Source organism: Stegostoma tigrinum, chromosome 26, assembly GCF_030684315.1.
Source record: "Stegostoma tigrinum isolate sSteTig4 chromosome 26, sSteTig4.hap1, whole genome shotgun sequence".
NCBI lineage: Eukaryota > Metazoa > Chordata > Chondrichthyes > Orectolobiformes > Stegostomatidae > Stegostoma > Stegostoma tigrinum.
Window position 1 is genome coordinate 14,611,170 of NC_081379.1, and position 26,785 is coordinate 14,637,954.

The window sequence follows — 26,785 nt, forward strand, 5'->3', positions numbered from 1 at the left end:
TACAGAAGGAATTCCACAACTTAGGGTCCAGGCAGTTATAGATACGAGCACAATGTTGGAACAACTTAATTCACAGGGGAGAAAACAGAACTATGTTGTTGAGGTAGATGTTGACAGTTGTGATAATGAAGAGGATATGGGAGGGACATCAAACCTTTGCAAGTTATTTATATAACCACAAGGCAACCACGTTGAGGTATACATTACTTACGAATTGCTGAGGTTAGCATAACAAGTATATCCATTTCCAACATAAAAGACAGGCACCATCAGGATGACAGGAATCAAACTGCAAGAGGAAATCCTGACAATGTTAGTAAGTTGAAAGTCTCTCTAACTAGCTGTAAGGGTTCTAACCAAAATAACCTTCAGGCAGCTTCCTCTTGGAAGTTAATAGCCTCCATAAATTCCAGTACAAATTACACATGTTCCCAACTGAGTCTGCTACCTTCCCCCAAGTATGAAACGGATAGTAAACGGGGAAGAGGTATGGGGAAGGTAATTATAGTTAGCGGCTTGATATTATTCTTGGTTTCTCTAATACTCTTCATCGACAGTTCGGGAGAAACAGATGTATGTGGGGAGAATGAATTTATATTTCAGAAGCAACAATTAGGTGTCAGCTATGTCCCAGTCACATTTTTGAAAGTTTCATCTTACTCAGAAACCAGACTATTTGACCCCATGTTGTTCATTGCAGCAGGTTCCGCCCGTCGCATCTGCTGCTGCAACGATAGCAAGTGACATTCCACGATATCACAATCTCTATCATTCGAGGCCCAATGTTGAGATGTGGAGGAACCTTCATCTACAGTTCTGCAACACTTAACCTACAGCCCCATCTAGTGGTCAAAGTTTTGAAAATGTTAAACACAAAATGCCCCGAGGTACTTCACAGGCAAGTGAACTGCCAAACATTTCACAACAACCTCTTATATAAAAAAAATCGTTATGAGGTGAACGAAAACTTGGATTTATAGAACGACTTTAATGAAGATGCAGAAGTGGAAAAGCTGAGAGCTTTTCGAAGAGAATTCCAGGGCTATAGGGAGGGGCAGAATAGACTGGGACTATTTCCCCTGGAGTGTGGGAAGCTGAGGGGGTGACCTTATAGATGTTTATAAAATCATGAAGGGCGTGGAGAGGTTGAATAGTCAAGGTCTTTTCCCTGGGGTTGGGGAGACCAAAACTGGAGGGCATAGGTTTACGGTGAGAAGAGAAAGATTTAAAAGAGACCGAAGTGGCAATTTTTTCACACAGAGGGTGGTGTGTGCATAGAGTGAGCTGCCAGAGGAAGTGACGGAGGCTGGTACAATTACATATAACAGGCACCTGGATGGGTACATGCATAGAAGGCTATGGGCCAAATGCTGGGAAATGGGACTAGATTTATTTTGGATATTTAGTCATTATGGACGAGTTGCATTGACGGGTCTGTTTCAATGCCGTTTATCTCTATGACTCTATGGCTAGATTCTGAGCAGCTAAAAAGGTATTGCCACCAATTCTGGATGTTTAAGAGGCCAGTATTAGAGAAATGCAGATATCTCAGATGGTTTTTAGGGTCATTCATCCGATCATGTCTGCGCAGGCTGTCTGTGAGACCAACTCAGCTAGCCTTGTGCCTTGATTTCCCTCCATAGCCCGGCAGATCTTCTCTCTTCTGGTAATTATCCAATCCTTTTTGGAAAGCAATAACTGAATCTGCTTCCACCACAATCTCACTGCATGCCTGATCCTTTTCAATCACTGCATTAAAAAAAATTCTTGTGTCATGTCTAAATCTTATTACCATTCACCTTGAATCTGTGTCCTCTGGCTTTTAACCTTTCCACCAATGGGTACAGTTTCTCCCCGTCTACTCTATCCAAGCCACTTCATGATTTTGCTTTCCTGTCAGCCGTACCTTTGGCGAACTACCCCAGCTTCTCCTATCTATACACGTAAGTGAGAATACCTGGCCCTGGAACTGTACTTGGAATTTACTTTCTGTACCGTCTCCAATGCCTTCATATTTGTCCTAAAGACTGGTACCCAGTATTTGATACAGTACTTCAGCTGAGCTTGAATTAATGTTTTTTTTCCTAACTTCCTTGCTTTTGTACTCTGTGACCCTGTTTATAACATCCAGGACAACCACTTTGTCGACCTAAGAGGGGAAACACAAAGCAGTGACTACTGGCGAAAAAAGTCAAAATCTACGGGCGCCTGGTGAGAACATGATTGGGGGAGGGTCCTTCAGAAGTAAATGCACATGGGGAACAGGCACTTCAGAGAAGTGGTTGAAACTCTTGAATTTCAGAAGAGAGTCAGGATGGTCAAAGACAAGGGTAAGTGGAAAAAACAAAGAATGTACACATTACCTGGACAAGATTAATATGATCCTGCTCAGTCTGCTACTGCTTTCAGTTAGCTTCTCAAAACAAAATAAAAACAAGATCACAAACGAACAATTCAACCAAATCAATTGTCAAGTTCTTAAAAAGCTATCATTCTCAAAATCTTATAATGCAAAATTTCAACTTAAAAGCATAAAATGAAGAACAGTAATAGCTCATTACATTGTCCAGGCAGCTGCAGCAAAACAGAATTAACTTCTCTTGATTGGACATTACCTGTTGTGGTAGAATATTGACCCGGATGTTATTGAGCAGTTGAGCAGTTTGAAAGGCTGAGTGGCCTACTTCAATTTCTTAGGCACTGTGCCTCCCTGACGAGGAAGAGGTGTTTGATTTCTCCCTGTGTTACTTTAGTTCATTTCAGCACTGGTATATGGGGAACTATAATAATTTTAAAAGATCACACTAAAGGAGGAGAAATTTATCTGGGGATCCCACTCCTCATCACCTACGGCCAGTGCACCATGCTGGAAAAAAGCATGATTGTAGACTTCTGAATATAAGAGGATCACAATTGTTTTAGCAGCTTCTTTCCCAGTTGAATAGCCTCCAAGATGCATTCATTGGGTGTTCTTTTGTCTGTGGTGCCAGAGATGGTGCAGGTTCACCATGAAACAAAATTAGTATCTTTAGGAGAGGAGGGCAGGGAAGTAACAAAATATATCCCCTGCTATTAAACTTTACAAATTGTTCCATAATTAAGATAAACTACAGCATTAGTGTTGTAATCATTAAATGCATAGATCCAAAGGAGGTTGCTCAGCCCATCCTGCTGTACAGGTGCAAATGCTTCATTAGGAACTTACCGCGATAATCCCACCACAACATTAGGACGATATATGCTTTAGACTGATTTTCCTGACATTGAACCGATGCTGATAAAATGTTTTTAAAAGTAAATTTATGGAGAGGGACTCAAGTACTGAACTGAATATAAGGGTAGACTTTAATTACTTTCTCTGTCCTACATTTCCAAATACCAGACTTAAGAGAGGTAGGAGATAATGCAGCGCGGAGCAGGAGGAACATAACAACCCAGGCAGCATCAGAGGAGCAGGAAAGTTGGCATTTTAAGTTGGGGCTAAAGGGAGCTCAGAAACAAATAGAGGAGGGGTGGCGCTGGGGAAGGTGGGGGTGATGGTGATCGGTGAGTGCAGGTAGGGAGTGATGGGGATTGGTCAGTGAGGTGAGAGGAGCTGATCGGTGGGAGAGATGTTGAACAGGTTGTGTCAGGTCAAGGAGGCAGGGATGCCAAGGAGGGTTGGTCACGGGATGAGGCCAGGGGTGGGTAGATTTTGAAACTGGTAAAATCCACATTTAGGCCATTGGGCTGTAGGGCCCCAAGGAGGAATATGAGGTGCTGCACCTCCAGTTTCTGGATGGCATCATTGTGACGCTGAAGGAGGCCCAGGATGGACATGTCACCCAGGGAGTGGGAGTTGAAATGGTTCACGACCAGAAGGTGCTATCGTTTTTTGCATACAGAGCGCATGTGCTGCACAAAGCAATCTCCGAGACTCTGCTTGGTCTCACCGATATAGAGGAGGCCACATCGGGAGCAATGGATACAGTGGACCACATTGTTGGATGTGCAGGTGAACCTCTGTCTGATGTGAAAGGTTTGCTTGGTGCCTTGAATGGAGGTGAGGGGAGAGGTGCAGGGGGAGGTGCAGAGGCAGGTGTAGCACTCCCTGTTTATCGTTCCTTCCATGATGAGCTGAGTGTTTCCAGTATTTTATGCCTTTGTTTCAGAAGGTGAGGTAATAACACAGCTGCCAGAAATTGCATCACAGATGGAAATAAAAATGAAATGATGTGAAAGAGAATTGTCATTTGCTAAGTGATCAGACATTGAATGTGCCAAACAGAGGAGTGGACAGAACCCTGTGAACGAAGAGGTTTTTAGATTTGATCCCTGGTCTACAATGTTAGTGACCTGGCACTCAATAGGGGAGTTACGAGTGGCTTCTGGAGCAGGATAGTGCTTGTGATCATTGTTGAGTAGTGCGTATATGAGAGTCTGTCTGAGCTGATGCTCCCACAATTGTATAGCAAGTGCCAGGCTCGCACACAAATAGTGATCGCCAAGGATGAGTTACCCGTGGGCAGTTGCATTCAGGTGTAAGTCAGTGGTTTTAGAGAGCAGAGGGGAATCAACAGTTTGAAACCCATCTGTAAAAGTTCACCGTCATAAAAATAGAATTAATATTTCAAACATAATGATACAAATTGGACGGAGTAGAGCTTCCCAGATGGGTGTCATGTGTCTAAGTGAGGTTGCAAACTCAGATTTTGTATTGAGTTCCAAGGCATCCATGGTCACCATGAAGTTTGACTTGAGTTATAACCATACCCGGCACTAACAGACTGGCACACATTTACACAGAATGTACCCCAACTCCCAAAGGTCTCCGCACAATTCTCACTTCCAGGTTATGACAATTTACATGCTTCAAAATGAGATCAGAGTAGGAAAAGGTTTGGGAATCACTAGAGTCGGGGGGTTATGGAAAGAAAGATCCCTGCTCTCACTGGCAGTAATTTTGAGAACCACTCACCAGGCGAGATGTAGTGTTTATCATCGCGTGAATCCTTGACTTCAGATCTCTGTAAAGGCACCAGGTATAGTTCAAGGTGTAGCAAAAAGATGTGAGGTATAGCACCTGTGACACAGATTATGCAGAATTACGACAACAGGAAGTTATTTATTGCCTCATCGCCTAGTTGCCGTTTTGGTACTGGAAGCTCTGATATAGATGTTTCCATTTGTGGGGGAGACCAAAACCAACTGCCATAAATATCAGGTAGAGTAATTATTCTAACAGGGAATTGAAGAGAAACTCTTTAACACAGACAGCAACTAGAAACTAGATAAGCAAATGAGGGAGAAAGAAATAGAAGGCTTTCTTGGTATGGTTGTAAGAGTTGGAGTGGAAAGATGCTCATATGGAGTGGAAACACCAGCCTGAACCAATGAGACAGGTCTCCTGTGACTTGTGCTGTACATTCAAGGTAATTCCATGTATAAGAGCCAGTCCAGCAAGTAGAGATTCTCCGGATGACTTCCTTGAATTGGGAACAACATGGATGCCAATTAACAACTTGGCCAGAGGCACTTACCCCCGGCCCACTATTTCAAATAATGGTCAAAGAGTTGACCTGATTGACACCCAACCTCACTTTGTCATCTATTCCAGTTCCCGACCACGATATGTGTGAGTGTACAGACCATCTTCCATTCTAATTTCTGCTTTATTTATGCATTTTCCCCTGTACAACAAGTGCTCACACACAGAGGTTTGTTTTCTTGTCTATTCATGAACGTTAAACATAATATTTTATGGTTTGTCTCAGTTTTCTGTCCTTCTTTTGAGTTGTTCTTCTGAACATTTCCCAGGTTAGTCCCAATTTTCCACAATTTTTGTTCTTTGAGGTGTACAGGACTCTCTCTACCAGTCTGGAGGGATGTTATCAGGACCAAGAAATGTGAGGAAGTGCAGTTATGAACCTACAACATACTGATCCCTTGGAAAGCTAATGGAGCTTAGTGAGATCTCAGGTGGAGTGACAATATAGTCAATACAATAGCAAAAGGAATGGAAACATTATCTAGAGTTCTTCCAACTGATCATTATGCAGCAACTCACATCAGGAAGTGTTGTTTATAACATCACAGAATCCCTACATAAAGGAAGCGGGCCATTTGGCCCATCAGGTCCACATCTACCCTCTGAAGATCATCCCACACAGACCCCACTCCCTACCCTATCCTTGTAACTCTGTTTTTCCCATGGCTAGCCCACATAACCTATACATCCCTGGACACTAGGGCAATTTAGCATAGCCAATCCACCAATCCTGCACATCTTTGGATTGCAGGAATAAACCCTGGAGCACCCAGAGGAACCTCAAGCACACACAAGGAGAATGTGCAAACTCCACATGTTCAGTTGCCCAAGGCTGGAACCAAACCTGGGTCCCAGGCACTGTGAGGCAGCATTGCTAACCACTGAACCACCATGCTGCTGTCAACAGTTTGATAATTGGGCATGGATTGATTTGGCTCAGCTGAAATGTAACGACTATCATATATCCTGTGGACATTCAGTTGTTTAAATTTACACAAGAACAGCAACTTGGTTGATGTACTTGAGAGTGACTTTAGGACAAAATTTCATAAAGAATCTGGAGTACGGAAAATATTAAAGAACGTTAGAAACAAAGGTTCACACATGAAATGATTAAACCTGCTTTAATGATGATTTAAATTCTCTCTGGCACATTTCACGGGAATTTTCAACGCTCCTTTCGTAATCTTCTTCCCTCATTTAAGATATAGAAGCAAAGGTTGGCCAGTCAGCCCATCGAGTGTGTTCTAACATTCAATGGGATCATGACTGATCTGATAATCCTCAACTTTGCTTTCCTCTGTTTTCCCCATAACCACTGGTTCCCTTACTGATTAAAAATCTCTCTCTCTCAGCCTTGAATTTACTACCTCGCTCTCTGTCCCTCCCCAGCCCTTGTGAATGCTTACCTGTCCTATCACTTGGAGATTGTAGCAGGTAATGCTGCCAGCTCTGAAGGAGTCCCTGTAGAGTGAAACACTGATCAGCCAACAAAACCCCAGCATGAGGTCAGACAAACTCAGGTAGAATAATGGACGAATCTGAAAAACCAAGGAGTCAGAATCAGTGGCCCGTAGTTTGCTGATCAAAACAAAACAATAGCTGTTCTTGAAAAATTCTTCTCCAATGTGGTAGGGTCTTTTCTGTCCACCTTCAGGACACTGTGACCTCTGAATTTTTTTGATTAGAGGTGTCAGTTAATCACTCTCCAAACCACTGACAAAGTTGGTGAGTAACAGTAATAGGGGTTCTCTTGACATAGCTGGCATAATTTCCATCTGTGGGCACCTTTGTGCTTTGATTCTTGTCCATTATAACTGGCACACTGATCTGGGTACCTGACATAGAAATTGCCCAACATCATTGTATGCTGAGGCAGAACTGGTTGCAGTTTTGCCTCTGGGTCACAAAGTTGCAGGTGGAGCACGAAAATCAGGGTTAACACTCCAGCACAGCACTGTTGCCCTCTATTTAAGAAGAGTAGGGCAAGTATCTCTCATGTCCCAACCCTATTATCCCTCAGTCGAATTAGAAAAAATAGATTATCTCATCATTGTTATATTCCTGTTAATGGAAGATTGTAATGTACAGTTTGGCCACTGCATTTCCTACATTACAACAATTAATGCATTTCCAAAATTATGTTTTAGCTGTTCAGTGCTATAAGATGTCCAGCGGTCATGAGAGGCACAACTTAAATACGAGTTTTTCTCTGTTCTTCCTTTCTGATATTAAACATACCTCATTTTGTTTTATGCAAATTTCACACAGGAATTATTAAAACAAGTATTCACACAATAGAAATTATATGAAGACACAATAATCCAAAGTTAAAGATATTCTCTCTGCACAAACAGCCAAGAATTCTAACTTTGACACCGAGAAATAATGTTGTGTATTTCAAACTTGGAATTGTTGAATGGAAGCTGAAAGAAGTTCTAATGTTAGGTCAGGAGTGAAAGGTACTCCTGAGTGTAAAACAGTAATATAAGCTAGTCATGTTAGATGTTCTGAATTTGGGTAATACTATTCCAAACTCCTGAACAGTTATGGATTAGAAATTTGGAATACTGGACCGGGGACTGCTCCTGATTTTTATCATTGACCCAACGCAAGTGTACATTTTGTGAGCACAATCTGGCTTGGTTTTTCCACATGCACCATGTTTGAATAGACTTCAGAGAGATGCTTTGGGCGGGGCTTTCCCAATGGGATATCATACCAGAGTGATTTCTGTCTTTTGGGAGAGGACTATTGTATGACACAGTGGTTGCAAGAGAAAATTTGTTATCTTTGCCATATAATAGGCTAGCTACTCAGGAATTGAATACACTTGAGAAACCCTGGAAATGTGGAATGTTCCCTTACCTCTGCATGCCTCGCCAACTGCTGCAATGCTGCATATCCAATGATGGAGCCTGAACCGACAATACTGAGAGAGAGAGAGAGATAGAATACACACAACTTAAAAATCAATTCACAGAAAGAGAGGTGAGGAATGGAAGCAACTCACAATGTAGTTAGACACAAAGAGAGCATGATAGCCTAATTGTGAGAACACATAACAAAGAAAACATAAACAGAATGAATCTACAATATTGTAAAACCAAAAGAGAGAAATGGTGAAATTGATTGACAAGAAGAGAGAGAGAGAGAGTTATAAACAGGTTGGGCAATGTTGGAATTACAATTCACGAACAAATCTAGAACACTGACCATCTAAACTCTGAGTTGATGAAATTTACAGAATCATATAATCACACTGTCCCTCATCTCTGAAGAGAACCACTGGATGTTTGCTGAGTGGTGGCAGTGGCATTTTCATAAGGTTATCAAACTAGTAACCTAGAATTTCAGACTATGGTTCTGGGGACTTGGGTTTGAGTTCAACCATGGCAGATAGTGAAATTCACATTTCACTAAAACTCTTGGATCAAAACTAGCCTAATGGTGAATGTATAACCATTATTGTAAAAGCCCATCTGGTTCACTAATGTCCTTTAGGGAAGAAAATCTGATGTCCTGATCTGATCTGGTCTTTCTGCAACTCCAGACCTACAGCAAGTGAATGACTCTTAACGCTACCACCCCACCACACCCCCTGCACCCCCAGCAACTAGGGATTGCCTCGCTAGCAACACTCCCATTACCTGAACAATTAAAAAATTATTTCCCTATGAGAACCTCCTGTTCTCATCCCTTGATGGTGCAGTCACGTTAGTAAGTGAATAGTTACATTGTGCAAAACAAAGTTTTCTCCTTTACTTGTGCTGAATTAAATGATTCTCACTGAGGTGGGATGAGGGATGCTATCTCGAGTTATAAGACTGAATATCTGCTGATTGTTCATGACTGGCATGTAGAGATAACAACTGGAAATGTCTGAATCGTCAAGGTAAAATCCCAGTATGAGACCTGTCATATCATTAATGCTTAAATAGAAGTAATAGTTGAATTGTGGCTGCTGTGGCAAGATACAAAGGATGCATGTCTTCCATGGAACTATAGGCAGCAAAGATCCTCCTTGAAAGAGCGAAAAGTAATTAGGAAATGAAAAATAAGTGGATTCATTCTGTAAGTCACTGTACAGCGCTCTTCAAAAGCAACAATGCATTAATATAGGAATTTCACCCCATGTTTAGGTGTGAAAACAAATACTGGCAAATTATAAACTCTCATAAAGACCAGGAAGATCCCAGGTTTGATCATGTTTGTGTAAAACCTAACCTAATCTCAGGTACAATGGACTGAATAACTTGTCCATGCTTTCTGGTCAGCACAGCAATAGGAATACTGTGTCTGCTCTTACACTCTTCGGTGCTTTCCAGAGTTGAATAGTTTACAGATTGTCAGATTCATAAAGTGGCCATTTGTCTCCACATGTCCAGGGCAGGCTCGAGAACTCAGCCAGTCTTGCTCCCCTGATTTTTCATCATAGCCCTACATTACATTTCTCTTCAAGTAACTAAACTGTGGCTTTCAAAATAACATTTGATAATCTGCCTCCATCGCATTCTCAAGTGATGCATTCCAAGTCTTAAACACAAACTGAATAAAGAAAAAAAGCTTTTGTGCTCCTGAGATGCTGCTTGGCCTGCTGTGTTCATCCAGTCCACACTTTGTTGTCTTAGGCGAAATGAGGAATTTTTTTTCTTTGATAATGATAGCAAAGTGTGGAGCTGGATGAACACAGCAGGCCAAGCAGCATCTCAGGAGCACAAAAATTGATGTTTCGGGCCTAGATCCTTCGTCAGAATCTTCATCTGATGAAGGGTCTAGGCCCGAAACGTCAGCTTTTGTGCTCCTAAGATGCTGCTTGGCCTGCTGTGTTCATCCAGCCTCACATTTTATTATCTCGGATTCTCCAGCGTCTGCAGTTCCCATTATCTCTCCTCATTTTACCAATTTTGTTTGTTTTACCATTCACCTTAGATCAGTATCTCCTGGTTTTTGACACTGTCTAGTGAGAGATTGCTACCATGTGTAGAAGAGAACCCCAGAAAGAAATCACATGTTATGGGGAAAGAGAGGAGAAAATATAATGGATAAAAATGTTAAAAAATATTTTAAAAAACCAACCTCAAAACCACCATAACAAACTGAATCCACCGCAGTGCCACATAGAACTGTGAAGGAACAGAATCAAATTTACAATGACTCAACAGATAAGCACAAAGAGAACATTCCATTCAATTTCTCAAACTAATTTACTAAATATAATGAATGAAGATTTCAAAGTGTTGCTCATGATCTGTCATAATTCATTAAACTGCAACTCACTCATCAACTTAACTCTTTTCAAATTAACCCAAATTGCTTTTTGGGGTCCAAATTGCAAGCACTGAGACAAGGGCAGTCAACAACAAAAACTTGAATATAGATAGTACATTTAGCCATCCAAAGACATTTCACAGAAGACTAATCTTAAAAAGAGACTCCAATACTTGGAAAGTAGACCAAAATACTTGGTAAAAACGCCCACAAATAAACACAAGTCTTTTAAAAGGTATGTAAAGCAGCAACACCATCAGGCATTGGATCAAAATATCTACCACATCAGACTGTCAGGTAACTAATTAAAGAACGGTAATTCTCTAAAGTCACCAGTTGTACTGGACACTAACCTTTCCAAAACATTGCTTTCCACCAGTTCTATTGTAAACCAACATTTTTCACATGGATTAGATGATTTCTTCAGCAAATAGAGTTCAGACAGGGCACTATACAACATACATTAAGAATTAAGATTCTGCTGATGACCATGAAACTATTGTCAATTATCAGAAAAGTCCATCTGGTTCATTAACATCCTTCAGGAAAGAAAATCTGCCATCCTCATCTGGTCTAGCCTACATGTGATTCCAGACCCACAGCAATATGGCTGATACTCAACTGCCCTTATGAAACACTATGAAGTCTCAAAAAAGAAATTAAACCAGATGGGCATCTGGCATTGACCTAGGCCTGTAAATGACAATGGCAAAAACACCCTTATTTGACCTTACAAAGTCCTCCATATTAACAACTGTGGGGCTAGTGCCAAAATTGAGTAGTCAAGAAACTACCTGATATAGTCATACTCATCAAATCATGCCTTGCAGACAACATCCAAGGTAGGACAGTTCCAGTAAAGATGGCAGGACAGAGGCATACAGTTGGGAGGGAGCTGCCCTGGCATTCTCAACATTGCCTCTGGATCTCATGACATCTCATGGCTTCAGTTAAAACAAGGATAAGGAAGCATCCTGCTGATTACCACATACCATGCTGTCTCAGCTGGTGAATCAATATTCCTCCATGTTGAACTACACTTGGAGGAAGTGCTGAGTGTGGCTGAGGTGCAAAATATACTCTGGGTGGGGGATTTCAACATCCACTATCAACAGTAGCAGTGCTACTGATTGAGCTGGTTGAGTCCTAAAGGACATAGCTGCTAGACTGAGTCTATAGCAGGTGGTGGGGGAACCAACAAGAGGGATAAACATCTTGACCTAATCTTCATTGGCTGCAGGTGCATCTGTCCATGACTCTATCATTGAGACTGACCACTGAACAGTCCTTGTGGAGATAAGGTCCAACCTTCACATTGAGAATACCCTCCATTGTGTTGAGTGTCACTATCACTGTGCTAAATGGGACAGATTTCAAACAGAGCTAGCAACTCAAGACTGAGCGTCCATAAGGCTTTGTGAACCATCAACAGCAGCAGAATTGCACTCCAGCACAATCTGCAACTTCATGGCCCTGCATTCTCCCCAGTCAACCATTAAAAGCTGGAGAGCATTCAGAAAAGATTTACCAGGATGTTGCTGGGTTTGGAAGTTATAAAGAAAAGCTAGATAGGCTGGGACTTTTTTTAACTGGATCATAGGAGCTTGAGAGGCAACTTGATGCAAATTTTTAAAATAAGGACGGACATAGATAGAGTTAATGGTAGTTGTCTTTTCCCTAGGATGGGAGATTTCAAAACTAGAGGGGCACATTTTTAAGGTGAGAGGAGAGATATTTAAAAAAAGACATGGGGGCAATTTTTTTTTACACAGAGGGTGGTTCTCATGTGGAATGAATTTCCTCAGGAAGTGGCCGATGTGGGTACAATTACAGTGTTTAAAAGACATTTGGATAAGTACATGAAAAGAAAGGATTTGGAGAGAAATGAGCCAGGGCCAGTTTAGGTTGGGATTACATTCAGCATGGACTGGTTGGACCGGAGGGTCTGTTTCCACGCAGTGCGATTCTATGACTCTGTGGTTCAATTGAGAGTGCAGGACAGCATGGCAAGAGCAGCACCACGCATACCCAAAAATGAGGTATCAACCTGGTGAAGTTACTAAACAGGACTACTTGCATGCCAAATACCATAGGCAGCAAGTGATACATGGAACTAAGTGATTCTACAGCCAACAAATCAGGTCTAAGCTCAGTAGTCCTGCCATATCAGTCGTGAATGGTGGTGAACAATTATACAACTCACTGAAGGAGGAGACTCCATAAAAATATCTCCATCCTCAATATGGGAAGAGACCGACACATCCGTGCAAAAGATAAGGCTGAAGTATTCGCAGAAATCTTCAGCCAGAAGTGTCAAGTGGATGATTCATCTCAGTCTCTTCCACTGGTCCTCAGCATTACAGATATCAGTCTTCAGCCAATTCAATTCACTCCATGTGATATCAAGAAATGATTGGAGGCACTGGATGCTGCAAAGGCTATGGATCCTGACAACAGTCCAGCAATTGTACTGAAGACACTGGTCCAGACTTGCTGCTGCCCTAGCCAAGCTGATCCAACACAGTTACAACACTGGCATCTACCCAACAATATAGAAAATCGTCCAGCTACATCATTTATAAAGCTGGACAAATCCAACCCAACCAATTACCGCCCCATTAATCTACTCTCAATCATCAGTAACATGGAGGAAAGTGTCATCATCTATGCTATTAATCAGCATCTGCTTAGCAATAATCTGCTTTGTGATACACAATTTGGGTTCTGCCAGGCCCATTCAGCTTCTGACCCCATTACAGCTTTGATCCAAACATGGACCAAAGAGCTGAATTCCAGAGATGAGGTGAGAGTGACAGACCTTGACATCAAGGCTGCACTCAACTGAGTGTGGCATCAAAGACTCTTAGGAAAAATGGAATCAATGGGTATTGGGGTAAACTCATACTTGGTACATAGCAAAATCATCATGATTGTGGAGGTCAATCATCTCAGATCCAAAGTATCTAGGCAGGAGTTCCTCACGGTAGTGTCCTAGGCCCCCAATCACCTTCAGCTACTCTGTCAAGGCTTACCCTCCATCAAAAGGTCAGAGGTGGAGATAATCACCAATTGTGGATAACCACATAGGATAATCACAGCGTTCAGCACTATTAGCAACTCCTCAGATATTGAATCAATCCATACTTAAATGCAACAAGGTCTGGACAATGTCCAGATTTGCGCTGACTGTTGGCAGGTAACATTCACGCCGCACAAATGCCAGGCAATGACCATCTCCAATAAAACACATTCTAATCGCCCCAAGGTGGTGATAGGGGCTGACTCAGGGATGGCAATGTCATTGAACATTGAGGGGTAATGGTTAAATTCTCATTGGAATTGCGCTGGCGCTTGTAAGATACTGATAAGCTAGTTGCCTAACTACTTATTTTCTAATGCAATGGATTATGAAGACAACCTTTTCCGAGTGGGCGAGGAAACTTGACACCAACTTTCGAACTGGTTAAGACTCTGCCAATAGACAGTGAAATAATATTCAAATCCATACTTGGGAACTTCGCACGAATTTTACAATTCGTCCTGGTATTTTATAACTTCGTCAACAATGTAAATATCTCAATGCCGATTCTCAGAGTAACAAATACCTCTACTGTAACAGCAGTCATTGCGGCTGGTGCAAATCTGCTACTTCCTTTCGCATTAATTTGGGGTTGTCTAGGGAGTAACCCACCTCACCACCTCCACCCCCGTGTATCCAGTTAATAAACTCTCTCTAAACTGTTTACTTTCTGAACAAACGTCCAGATGCCTTAAATAGGAAATACCCTATTCCAGCAGATCGCTGACATACTCTTCAATTTCTAAACCCTCTCTTGCTTATAAATACCCCTGAACCCTTTCTCGTCCTCCCAGGGTATTCCGTTTCTGTCATTTCCTCATTCGGAACGGACACCAAGGTGCCCAAGACCCAGATACAGTAATCGCCAAGGCATCTGCCCTCCTTGTTTCTGCATCTGGGGTCAAACCAGCGAAAGCCACGGGACTGTGCAGTTAGTGCCGACTCGCACTGAACATGCTCTGAAAATAAGCAACCCAGACCACTGTCCTGGAATTAAGACCCGGGTTAATTACTGCATTTCTCTGGTATGAAACACGATAATGTAATAAATGTGTGAATGAAGGGTTAAAAAAATGCCATCTCACTTCAGCCGAGTGATCCTCTGTGCTGCCTCTGAATCCCCAATAACTTCTCTCTATTGCCGCTGTTAAATGTTCCATTGCAGGTCCTTTATTGCCTCCTCTTTAATCCCAGATTATTTCACATAAATCACTTCTCTCTGCCTTTTGTTTGTCAGACGGTTCTTCTGTTGTCTGGTGGCAGTTCCTGTCTGACTAATGTAGCAACAATCCCAGTACTTTTGGGTGTTTCAGAGACTCCAGAGCAGCGCACAGTGAGATGTAATCCTTCCTTCCTGTGTCCTCTTTATTAACACAGCAGCGAGGCTGAGTACTGGTACTGCCCTTCCTTTCTCAGAAGGGCTGTGGGAGGTGGATTGGAAAGAAGAGGCACAGAGCAGGTGTGAGCAGGCATCATGTATACCTCAGCTGACAGCCCACATGAGTTTAACACCAATCTCAATATCTCACACTGGAGCAACATCAGAAGAAAGTGAATACCCGTGCAGGAACTCGGAAATGAATATAGCAAGTGTTGGTGAACAATCGGTGGGTGAGTTAACTTTTGTAGAGGTTGGAAACAGAGGAAAGACATCGGGACCTTTCATCTGACAAATAGCCGGGAAAATGGAGTGAACGGACAGGGAAATAAGAAAAGGAAAACATGGTGGAAGAGGGGAGCCGCGAAGAACACCAACCACCCATCTTCCATCTTCCTTTGTGTTGGTTAAGACTCCAATTGCTGGATCTTGCAAGGTACGTGATTTTAAAACAAAAAGGTGAGAAAAATGCTTGGTGTAGGGTAATCGTGTTAATAAATAAAATAAAGACTTATAGAGAGAGGATCTTAGCCCAGAAAATTAGGATGTAGAATCAGTAGGGGGCATCCAGGAAGCAATAAAGTGCAAACCCCACCCCCCCCCCCCCCCCCACTGGTTGCCCCTAACTAACCATTATATAAAATAGATTCTAAATCTGCAAATTAGAAGGGCACATCACAAAGATAATATTAATCCTGGAGGATTTTAATGCCCAAATAGTCTGGGAAAACTAATTAGGCATTGGCAGAAATAGCTTACAGGATGGAATACATTTCAGATAGCTTTCTGGAACAATATGTAGAGGAACTTGCTAGACCCACAGGTTATTCTAAATGTGAATGTACACATGAAAATATAAATTAGAAACATGAATTGACCATTTGGCTCTGGAACCTGTACTCATTCAGTACGGTCATGTTTGTGTTTTGAATTCCACATTCCAATGTAGTCCTGTTTTCCTTAACTAAGGAAAATCAATCTACTTCCAGCTTAAAGACACACAATGGCCCTACCTCCATTGCCTAACGTGGTAGAGAGATCCAAAGTTGAACAACACACTGAGAGAAAAAAAACTCATCTCTGTCCAGAAAGGGCAACCTCTAAATCTAAAATAGTGCCCCCATTTCAGGACTCTCCCACAAAAGGAAACATAATCTCCACATCATCTTGTCAAGACTGTTCAGGATCTTACAAACTTCAATCAAGTCACCACTTACTTTTCTAAACTCCAGAGAAAACAAGTCCAGTCGGTTCAACACTCCCACAATGCAACCTGCTCATATCAATCTAGCAAACCTTTGATGAACTGCCTCTAATGCATTTACATCCTTGTATTGTGCAATCAGACAGGATTAATGAATACACCTATATTACAGCAACCTGTGGGTTTGAGTGATGTAAGAATTTCATATTACATTTGTGTATGATGTAGTTAAGTCAGTAATTAGCATCTTAAATTGAAACAAAGCCAGTTATGGAGGTATGAAAGGTGAATTACCTGCTTGACTGGCAAATAGATTGCAGGGCATAATGTTTGATAAGCAATGACAAACTTCTAGCAAAATAACTCATAGTTGCCTATGAATTTACATTTCCTTAACTAATGAAAACTCCATTGGAAAGTGGTCCAACTGTGGCCAGCGAGAGTAAAGAAGGATGGTGTCAGATTGAAAGAGAGTAACAGTATGGTCAAAAACAAAGCATGCCTGATGATAGGGTACATTTTAAAAATCAGCAAAGCATTACCAGGAACATAATTAAAAGGAAAAATAGAACATGAAAGCAAACTAGCAAGAAATTAAAGAATATATTATATAATATAGGAGATGAAAATGGGACTGGCAATTAAAATCTAAAGTCTAAACTCAATGTTAATGCTAGAAAGCAAATAAATGCCCGGTAGAAAATGGTGTCGACCATTGATGACATATTGTTTTTAATTTTTGTTCCCTCATAAAGATGTTATCTTTGTTGGTGAAAGTCTCTTTCTGGTACCTCAGTGGCATTGGCTATTCTATCATAACGTTCATCACAACCCAATCCTATTCTCATCCTTATTTGCAAGGCTGTGCTTGCTGACACTGTCGAGCATTCACGTTAGAAACCTTTCTGGAAAGGGTTACCAGATATGCAATTAGGATTGGAGTCCTTATCTGATTTCCCAGATGCTGATTTCCCTCTGCGCAAATGGAATTTTGGGTAATCGTAATATAATCTTACAGCATAGTGAGAGGCCGTTGGGCACATTGTTCCTGTAGCATCCATATTGCTGCCCAGTTGAGTTTGGTTCATTAAACACATTTACAATGTTTCCTAAATTTGAATAGTGACTATACTTTGAGCTGTTTGTAAGGTATTTTGGGAGAGCCTAAGGTTGTGAAAAGGTGCTATATAAATAGAAGGTATTTATTTCCTGCTATTATTTACTGATCTAAATGGGAGTGAAATTGACAGAGGATAATGCATGTCAGTTAGACAAGATAATAATACTTAGCTTTTTAAGATTGGAATTAATAAAGGACATTTCTCATATTAGAGCAGTTTTATGTTTCCTTTTAGTGAGCACAAAGGATGAATTGTGTTTGTTTTGAGGATTAGAATTTGGTTAACTAAAGATCATGAAATGTTAGAAATACTCTGGGCAGAGAGAAACAGACATATTGTTTCATGCATTTTTCTCTCTCTGTAGAGGTTGTCAGACCTGCTAAGTATTTCCCCACTGTCTAATTTTATTTCAAAATTTCCAACACCTGCAGTTTTTCATTTTTGTATCAACCAAAGATCAATTAGTTGCAAGTCAGAAAGAGCGAAAAATCTTTAAATCTATCAAAGGCATAATAGTGAATGCTTAAAATAATACAATTTAATTACTTAGGATCATCACAGATAAATGGGAAATTGATGACAAAGTAATTTAAAATAAAAGCAAAATCGTGAGATTGTGTAAGAGGCATACTTGGATTTCAGCAATGCTCTTGGCACAATGTCCTATAGAGACTAGTTCAGAAATTTATTGAACATGACATCTTGAGATGGGACAAATCATGACATGGTTACAGGTATGAGAATCTACCTGATAACGTGGGAAATGTTTCAGGTATATCCTGCACACAAAAAGCAGAACAAATCCAACGCAGCCAATGTCTATTAGCCAACTCTTCATCATTAGCAAAGAGACGGAAGGTGTCATCACAAGGAAAGGCGATTGTGGTTGTTGGAGGTCAATCCTCTTAGCCCCAGAATATCACCGCAACAGTTCCTCCTGGTAGTGTCCTAGACCGAACATTTTCAGCTGTTTCATCAATGATGTTCCCTCCATCATAAGTTCAGAAGTGAGGATGTTTGCTGATGATTGGAAAGTTTTCAAAAGTGTTTGTGATACCTTTTATGTTTACGCGCAACATGATCTGAACAACAATTCCGACTTGGACCAATAATCGGCAAGTAACATGTGCCCCACACAATGACCATCTCCAACAAGACAGAATCTAACCTTCACATTTGATGGTATCACTATTGTTGAATGCTCCCACAATCAACATCCTGGGAGTTATCATTGACCAGAAACTGACTAATTATCCATTTAAATACTGTGGCTACAAGAGCTGATCACAAGCTAGGAATCCTGTCGTAGGTAACTCACTTCCTGACACCCCAGACCCTGATCACCATCTTCAAGGCACAAGTATGACAGCGATAGAATACTCCCCACTTGGTTGGATGGGTGCAGCTCTAACAAGATAAAATATATCATCCAGTAAAAAGCACCCTGCTTGATTGGCACCTATCCACCACCTTTAACATTCACTTCCTTCACCACCGATGCATAGTGGTCATAATGTGCACCATATGCCGGATGCACTGCAATAATTTATCAACACTGTTTAGACAACACCTTCCAAACCCATAACCTCTACCACCGAGAAGGACAAGGGATAAATGGGAACATCACCACCTGCAAGTTCCCATCTGATTCACACACCAGACTTAGAAATACATCATCGATCCCTCGCAGCTGCCAGGTAAAAGTCCTGGGACTTCCGTCCTGTGGTATCCATACAGCCCCAGCAATTCAAGATGGCAGCTTACCACCTACTTTGCCAGGCAATAAATGTTGGCCCAGCCAATGATGCCCTCATCCCATTAACAAATAAAAAAGAAGCCACATGGATAATAAAATTCTGAGTTATGGGTGGAATAAGGGGATTCTTGCAGGGCTCAGTATTGGTTTCCTTATTCTTGCCAAAATGGCAAGGTTAGTTAATGTGGACGATGGGGGGATCAAGCTACAACTTAAACTGTTTGGGAGGTGGGCAGACAATTGACAAATGCAGTTTGAGGTAGACCCTACAAGTGTAAAGACATGGATTCAGGGAAACAGATTATACATAGTTATAGGAAAATACTGAAGCAGATTAAATTAGCAAATTGGTCTGGGAGTTGTTGATAACGCGAATTCCATGTTTACTCTGGTTATAGCTACAAAGGAAGCAATGTTACAGTGATGTCAAATCACAGAACTGGTCTACCAGGCTCTAAGATGTGCTCTCTGAACAGCTGCTTTATATAGCTATGTACAATGAACTCTGCTGCTATTCATTTACAAGTGTGATCTCACAATATTACAGGAATTACTGGAGATGGTTATCTCATGACAATAAGCTGATGCTTGGCTACTATCAAAAATAAGTATGATCGACTGTGATCTTTTAAAAAAAGGATGTGTGTTAATCCAGTAACTCCCAGCCCCTAACTGTAACAAAGATTCATTTTTTGAGTGCAAACAAAAGATTCTGTCACTGGAAGTGCAGCACTGGAATATTACAATGAATGCAAACAAGGAATGGGAATCATTTTATTCTTGAAGGTCTGTGAAGTATTTGCTGTGGTTTGGATCTGATTCCTTTGCCTGATAGTGTGGGTGGAGCTGATCCCACTGTGAATTTCACAAAATAATTGTTTATGCGTCTGAAGAAAGGGAAAATGCAAGGACTGGGGGATGACTGTTGTGAGACCAGTAGAATTGCAAACAACCAGCTGATTCCACAATGCCATGTTTAGAGAGGGAAAGCAGGAGCCAGGCAGAGTCACTGTCTTACCATGCACAATTTGTGCCTACTTGTAACTGGCTCAGAAACAAGTCAGGAACTGGCAGCAGGTCTCTTGCCATCTAAAGCAAGAACGTCACAAAACAGGATATTCAAAGTTGAATTTAATTGAAAACAACAAGTCAAAACACAGAATGGTTCCAGCACAGTAAACCACTCAGTTAATTGAATCCATGCAGGCTACCAGGCTCATCCTATCAGTCCCATTCCACTGTCCCAACGTCGCATTTTTGTTTGTTCAAGCATTTTGTAAAACCCGCAATTGAATCTGCCTCTACCTACAGTATCATTGCATTCCAAATCCCACACGGTGCTTTTAAAATAATTCAAAAACCTTGCAATAAAATAATATCCATTCCACACCTGCATTCACCCTAATCATCCATAAAGTGCTGGCATTCTGGTGACAGAACACGTTGCCTGCACTCGGCAATATTAGTCTTTACAACTGGAGGGCTGGAAGTTATTTGCATGAAACTTCCAGCCCTAAAGATCACATGGTGCTGATGTGAGGCACAGTAGACCATGGCAGCAGTGAGCAGCTCCTTCCTGCTCTTTCTCGCCGCGGCGTTTCTACATCTTTTTATTCCCACTTGGGCCTTGCACACAGTCGGCTCGCTCCCTCTAGACACGGTCACTTTTTACAAGGTGAGTGCACCCTGAAAATGCGGCGGTCATGTTCAATAGTGTTCTTCATTTGATTTGCACGCGAGCAAAAGTGAACGTCGTCAATGCTATATATGAAACAAACTCGACAATATGATAGCTTGACATTTCGGGTCGGGACCCTTCAGAAATTTCTGAAGAAGGGTACCGACCCGAAACGTTAAGCTTTCCTGCTCCTCTGATGCTGCTTGGCCTGCTGTGTTAATCTAGCTTCACACCGTGTTATCTCAGATTCTCCAGCTTCGGCAGTTCCCACTATTTCTCGACAATATGATAACGCATTTGACATCTTGCAGCTCGGGGGAAAAAATGGGGCAACATCGAACAGGAAAGGCATAGTGTGCATGGTTTGGAAATGCCAAGGATGTGAATTCAAGCGAATTTTATCTTGTTAAGTGACTGCGTGTGATAAAAAAAATCTAATGAAATTAAACCTGATCAATCCCCTCTTTCTTTAAATAGGTTGCAATTTATTAGAGAAATAGACGATGAGTAAATGCAGTGGTTTGGTGATCAATCCAGTTGTTTAAAAATAACAATTTAAGAAGAAGCATGTAGGAAACGGGCTGCAGTAAGAGTTTGCAACATTGCCACTGTTTGTGCAATATATCTATATCAATACGAATCGTCGAGGACTGATGTGTAGAATGTTCTGGCACCGGATCTCTGCTGTGCATGGGACTTTGCTATCATCTAGTCCGTTAAAAGTGTGGTGAATAGAGACTTCCCTTTTGAATTGCCTGGTGCGCTCCTCCAATAGAAAAATGACAGCGAACAGCAATAACCATCTGCCCACCAATCCTTTCTGCACGCGTGTGTTTCACTTCCTCCCTCCCTCCCATCTCCCCCTCGTTTTCAGCCGGATCTCCCCCACCCGCCCCGCCAACATTTTTTATTCACCTCCCTGCAGTGCTCCGCTCATTGTTTTCCAGTTCTGTTCCCTTTCTCCTTCAGTCACTAATTAGGCCAGAGCAACAAGATCTCTCAGAATGTACGAGAGAATGTGCAATTCAAGTCACGTGCGGTCATTGCATCTGGTTGTAAAGGTTACTTTTCTTACGAACAGGAATCCCTAAAGTTAACATCTCCTGGGTTGCAGGATTTTTACAAGTCAAACTTCAAAATACGTAAGAGAAATAAGATACACTCATATTTACGCGACGTTTCATAACGTCGTCAAATTTATCCCAAACTACCACACACAATGAATCATTTTAGAAACAAAGACCGGCAAAGAAACGCTATGCACGAAACCGCTGTCCGAGCATGGGTGGATGGTGAGGAAACACTGCACTATTTATTTTGGAAGAGGAGCTAGATTCGTTAAATAGAACTATTATTAGGTTAGATTCCCTATAGTGTAGAAACAGGCCCTTCAGCCCAACAGGTCCACACCGCCCCTTGAAGCATCCCATCCTCCTATAACCCACACACCCCGAACATTACGGGCAACTTAGCATAGCCGATCCACCTAGCCTGCAAATCTTTGGACTGTGGGAGGAAACCCACACAGACACAGGGAGAACGTGCAAACTCCGCACACCCGAGGCTGGAATCGAACCCGGGTCCCTGGCCCTGTGAGGCTGCAGTGCTAACCACTGAGACACTGTGCCACACTTTTCATTACCAAAACGATAAGGTGCAGGAAATCTTGTAAGAAATGAAGACGACAAAGTATTGGAAATACTCAGCAGACCAGAGAGCAGCTGTGAAGAGTTTACACATCAGGATACAACGCATCATCCTCCGACACTTCTGCCATCTACAATCCGACCCCACCACCCAAGACATTTTTCCATCCCCACCCCTGTCTGCTTTCCGGAGAGACCACTCTCTCCGTGACTCCCTTGTTCGCTCCACACTGCCCTCCAACCCCACCACACCCGGGACCTTCCCCTGCAACCGCAGGAAATGCTACACCTGCCCCCACACCTCCTCCCTCACCCCTATCCCAGGCCCCAAGATGACATTCCATATTAAGCAGAGGTTCACCCGCACATCTGCCAATGTGGTATACTGCATCCACTGTACCCAGTGCGGCTCCCTCTACACTGGGGAAACCAAGCGGAGGCTTGGGCACCGCTTTGCAGAACACCTCCGCTTGGTTCGCAATAAACAACTGCACCTCCCAGTCGCAAACCGTTTCCACTCCCCCTCCCATTCTTTAGATGACATGTCCATCATGGGCCTCCTGCAGTGCCACAATGATGCCACCCGAAGGTTGCAGGAACAGCAACTCATATTCCGCTTGGGAACCCTGCAGCCCAATGGTATCAATGTGGACTTCACCAGCTTCAAAATCTCCCCTTCCCCCACTGCATCCCAAAACCAGCCCAGTTCGTCCCCTCCCCCCACTGCACCACACAACCAGCCTAGCTCTTCCCCTCCACCCACTGCATCCCAAAACCAGTCCAACCTGTCTCTGCCTCCCTAACCTGTTCTTCCTCTCACCCATCCCTTCCTCCCACCCCAAGCCGCACCTCCATCTCCTACCTACCAACCTCATCCCACCTCCTTGACCTGTCCGTCTTCCCTGGACTGACCTATCCCCTCCCTACCTCCCCACCGATACTCTCCTCTCCACCTATCTTCTTTTCTCTCCATCTTCAGTCCACCTCCCCCTCTCTCCCTATTTATTCCAGAACCCTCACCCCATCCCCCTCTCTGAAGAAGGGTCTAGGCACGAAACGTCAGCTTTTGTGCACCTGAGGTGCTGCTGGGCCTGCTGTGTTCATCCAGCCTCACATTTTAATATCTAGGTCTCTAACCTCCCTCGTGGTTGCCCACTGATTTGGACAGTGAACAGATTGATTTGCGGGTAAAAGGAGCCATGGGTTAGTTGGGGATTTGATGAAATGCAATTCCAGATGAGGATTGTTCAAACCTAATATACACATCAACAGCTAAGATCTGTGTTTTCTGCAGGTTATTCCCAAACAGAAGTATGTCCTGGTAAAAATTGACACTCAGTATCCATATGGAGAAAAACAGGATGAGTTTAAGAAATTAGCAGAAAACTCTGCTTCTGGCAAAGAACTCTTGGTGGCTGAGGTGGGAATATCAGGTAGGAAGAGAGTTAATTGTTCAAGTTGAAATGAAAAATGAAACAAAGTGGTCAGAAATCTCTTCTATTAAACCTCATTGTGTCTCATTCTGTTTAGTTGCACAATTCCAATCATAGCTGAAACCATAATTTATAGACAAAGTTGCTGTTAAAGTCCAGTAGGTCTGGCAGCATCTGCAAAGAAAAAAAAAGTTAATGTTTAGGGTCTGGTGACCTTTCTTCAGGAGGGTCTGAGGAAGAATCATCAGACCCGAAATGTTAACTTTTTTTTTCCCCCTCTGCAGATGCTGCCAGACCAGCTGATCTTTTCCAGCAACTTTGTTTTTGTTCTTTATTTACAGCATCTGCAGTTCTTTTGGTTTTTATTTATAGTCGAGGTGTTGTGTTTATAAATAAATAAGTACTTAAGTAGGGAATAGGGAGGCTAGGGGCTTCAGCTAGGATAGTAGGTCTTATGCTGAGAAAAAGATTCTTACAGAATAACTGAGTGGCTATTTCCAACACTTTGTGCTGGAAGGAGAGTGCATTGAATAGGGACATGTACAGTGTGGAAATAGACCCTTTGGTCCAACTTATCCATGGGGAAACAACTTGTTTTGATAGAAACACTTTTCATACACGGAGGACATCCCATAGCACTCGCAGCTGTTGTGATTTGGTGTGTGCACATTCTTAGTGTTTTAGGAAATTGTAGGGGGGAGTTAGAAGCTTTTATGCCAAGCTATGCATTCTATGGGAATTGGGAGTATTGAGGAGCTTGGGGAGGGGTGGGGCAATGACTGAGAATTTGATAGAAAAGTAAAGAGGAAAAATGATGTTGTAAAATATATAGTCAAATTTAACTTTAGATTTTTTAAATTCATGAACAGATTATGGTGAAAAGGAAAATTCAGAACTTGGCATAAAATACAAAGTCGGAAAGGATGACTATCCTGTCTATTTGCTCTTTACGAATGGAGATTTGGAGAATCCAGTCCGGTACACTGGTGAGATTAAACAGGATGCCATTCAGCAGTGGTTGAAGAGTAAAGGTGTGTGGGTCGGAATGCTTGGCTGTCTGGAGGAATATGACTCACTGGCTGCAGAATTCAGCAGCACAAGTGCCCAGGAAGAGCGCCAGAAGATCATGGAGAAAGTGAAAGCCATGATACAGGAGACGCCAGACTCTGAGCAGAAATCGGCAGAACAATACCACAAAATTATGAGCAAGGTGCTAGCACAAGGCAATTCGTTTGTCCATTCCGAGATTGCACGGATTGGCAAACTGCTGGGAGAGAGCAAGATGAGTTCGGCTAAAAAGATGGAGTTTCAGAAACGGCAGAACATCCTGAGCTCATTTCAAGTACCCAGTGTAGCAAAAGAGGATTTGTAAGGTTTAATGAGGATCTGTTGAAGTTCTGACTTTTTTTTTGAAAAAGCATTCTACTGTAAGCCATGTCACTGCTGAAATTGCTGAGGAGGATCTGGTTATCCAGGGTTTACTATCTCCTGCTAGCTCCTCTCAGCTGAAAGTTCTGACTGTTGTGGTAACTTAACTGACCCCGATACTGTTCTCAAATGCCACTTGGCATGAGCCACTGGACACATGTTTATCAAACCCTCCTTCATGCCAAAGCACCAAACCCAATTGTGGCATCTTGCCACTCACATGTTGACTCAACCCTGGGATCCTCAGTCTGTCTGGCTCATAACCATACCCTTTCAAAGGTCTCAGGGTCTTTCACTGGAAGGGAATTTTCACCATTTTCACAATTCACTAATGTGCATATTGAAACTATAGGAATAATGTGCTAAAGATGGTTTGTAGGTCAAAGTCCAACATGCTTTATAGCTCAAGAGTTGGTAGTTTCAGTTGTGTGACCCGAAGGAGCTGCTGAACATAAGCTGTCACATTTCAGACCAGTAGAAGCCTGTGACTGCCAGCCCACTCGTTCATAGCCAGGAAGTAGTGAATGAAACAAGTAGACCACCTTAGAAGGGGAAATACTATTAAAGAATGAGAGTTATACCATTGCAGATGTTAAATAATATATTTCAAAGTACAAGGTTGATACAAATTATAAAGCTCTTCAGCAGTGACATGGACAAAAGTCTTTGTTTACAAACCTCCTAATTTTTAAATTTTTGCAAAACAACTTTTTCATTAACCTTTTGTTGAGAGTTATTCCCAGTATGATTTCAAAATGTGGCAATCAGAAGCAGCACAGGTCTGTCCTATTAATTCCCACGTGGTGGGCCCCTGATGTTAAAAATGCCACAATGGCTGTAACTAAACAGGGGTCCGGAAGTCAATGCAGATAAATTCTATAGAAGTAGTGGTGAGGCCTTTTTCACCGTTTCTGAGCTGTAGTGTTCTCTAATACTCTGTCACTGACAAGCAAGAGAGGGAACATTCAAACGAAGATCAAATCTCGTAGGTGGACAGATGTATTTGTGTCTCCAATTCTACCTGTGTGACATGAGCGAAGGGGACGCAAACTGTAAGCACCCCTTTTCAAGTAAAATAGACCTGTACAGTAATAAAGGAAGAATATTCTCCAATTTTGTTGACATATTCATTTCACGATCACCCATATTTCAATTTCTCCCAGCAATTGATCTGTCCAAGGATCACCCTGGTGTCCAAATGACCACTTGTGTTCTATTGTGAATTATTTTTAAAATCTTATTAAAAATCATAATTTACAGTTAA

General features: G+C 42.1%; 2 protein-coding genes across 2 annotated transcripts in view; one reads left to right on the plus strand and one right to left on the minus strand.

Moving 5' to 3' along the window:
* The window catches only part of tmem116 (transmembrane protein 116), a 32,978-nt gene extending 17,741 nt beyond the window's left edge, over positions 1–15,237 (minus strand). Inside the window, exons 1-7 of the mRNA XM_048556514.1 lie at positions 14,963–15,237; positions 10,607–10,653; positions 8,396–8,459; positions 6,937–7,068; positions 4,958–5,062; positions 2,364–2,413; positions 212–289 (exon numbers count right to left, since the gene is read on the minus strand). Coding sequence (XP_048412471.1) covers positions 212–289; positions 2,364–2,413; positions 4,958–5,062; positions 6,937–7,068; positions 8,396–8,459; positions 10,607–10,653; positions 14,963–15,037 — 551 coding nt within the window. The 5' untranslated portion in view covers positions 15,038–15,237. The remainder of the gene's footprint in view (positions 1–211; positions 290–2,363; positions 2,414–4,957; positions 5,063–6,936; positions 7,069–8,395; positions 8,460–10,606; positions 10,654–14,962) is intronic.
* A 5,598-nt stretch (positions 15,238–20,835) lies between these two features.
* On the plus strand, positions 20,836–26,785 carry LOC125464250 (endoplasmic reticulum resident protein 29-like). The gene is made up of 3 exons (XM_048556515.2): positions 20,836–21,011; positions 23,955–24,093; positions 24,963–26,785. The coding sequence occupies exons 1-3, from the start codon at positions 20,889–20,891 to the stop codon at positions 25,463–25,465; spliced, it is 765 nt and encodes a 254-aa protein (XP_048412472.1). The 5' UTR covers positions 20,836–20,888; the 3' UTR covers positions 25,466–26,785.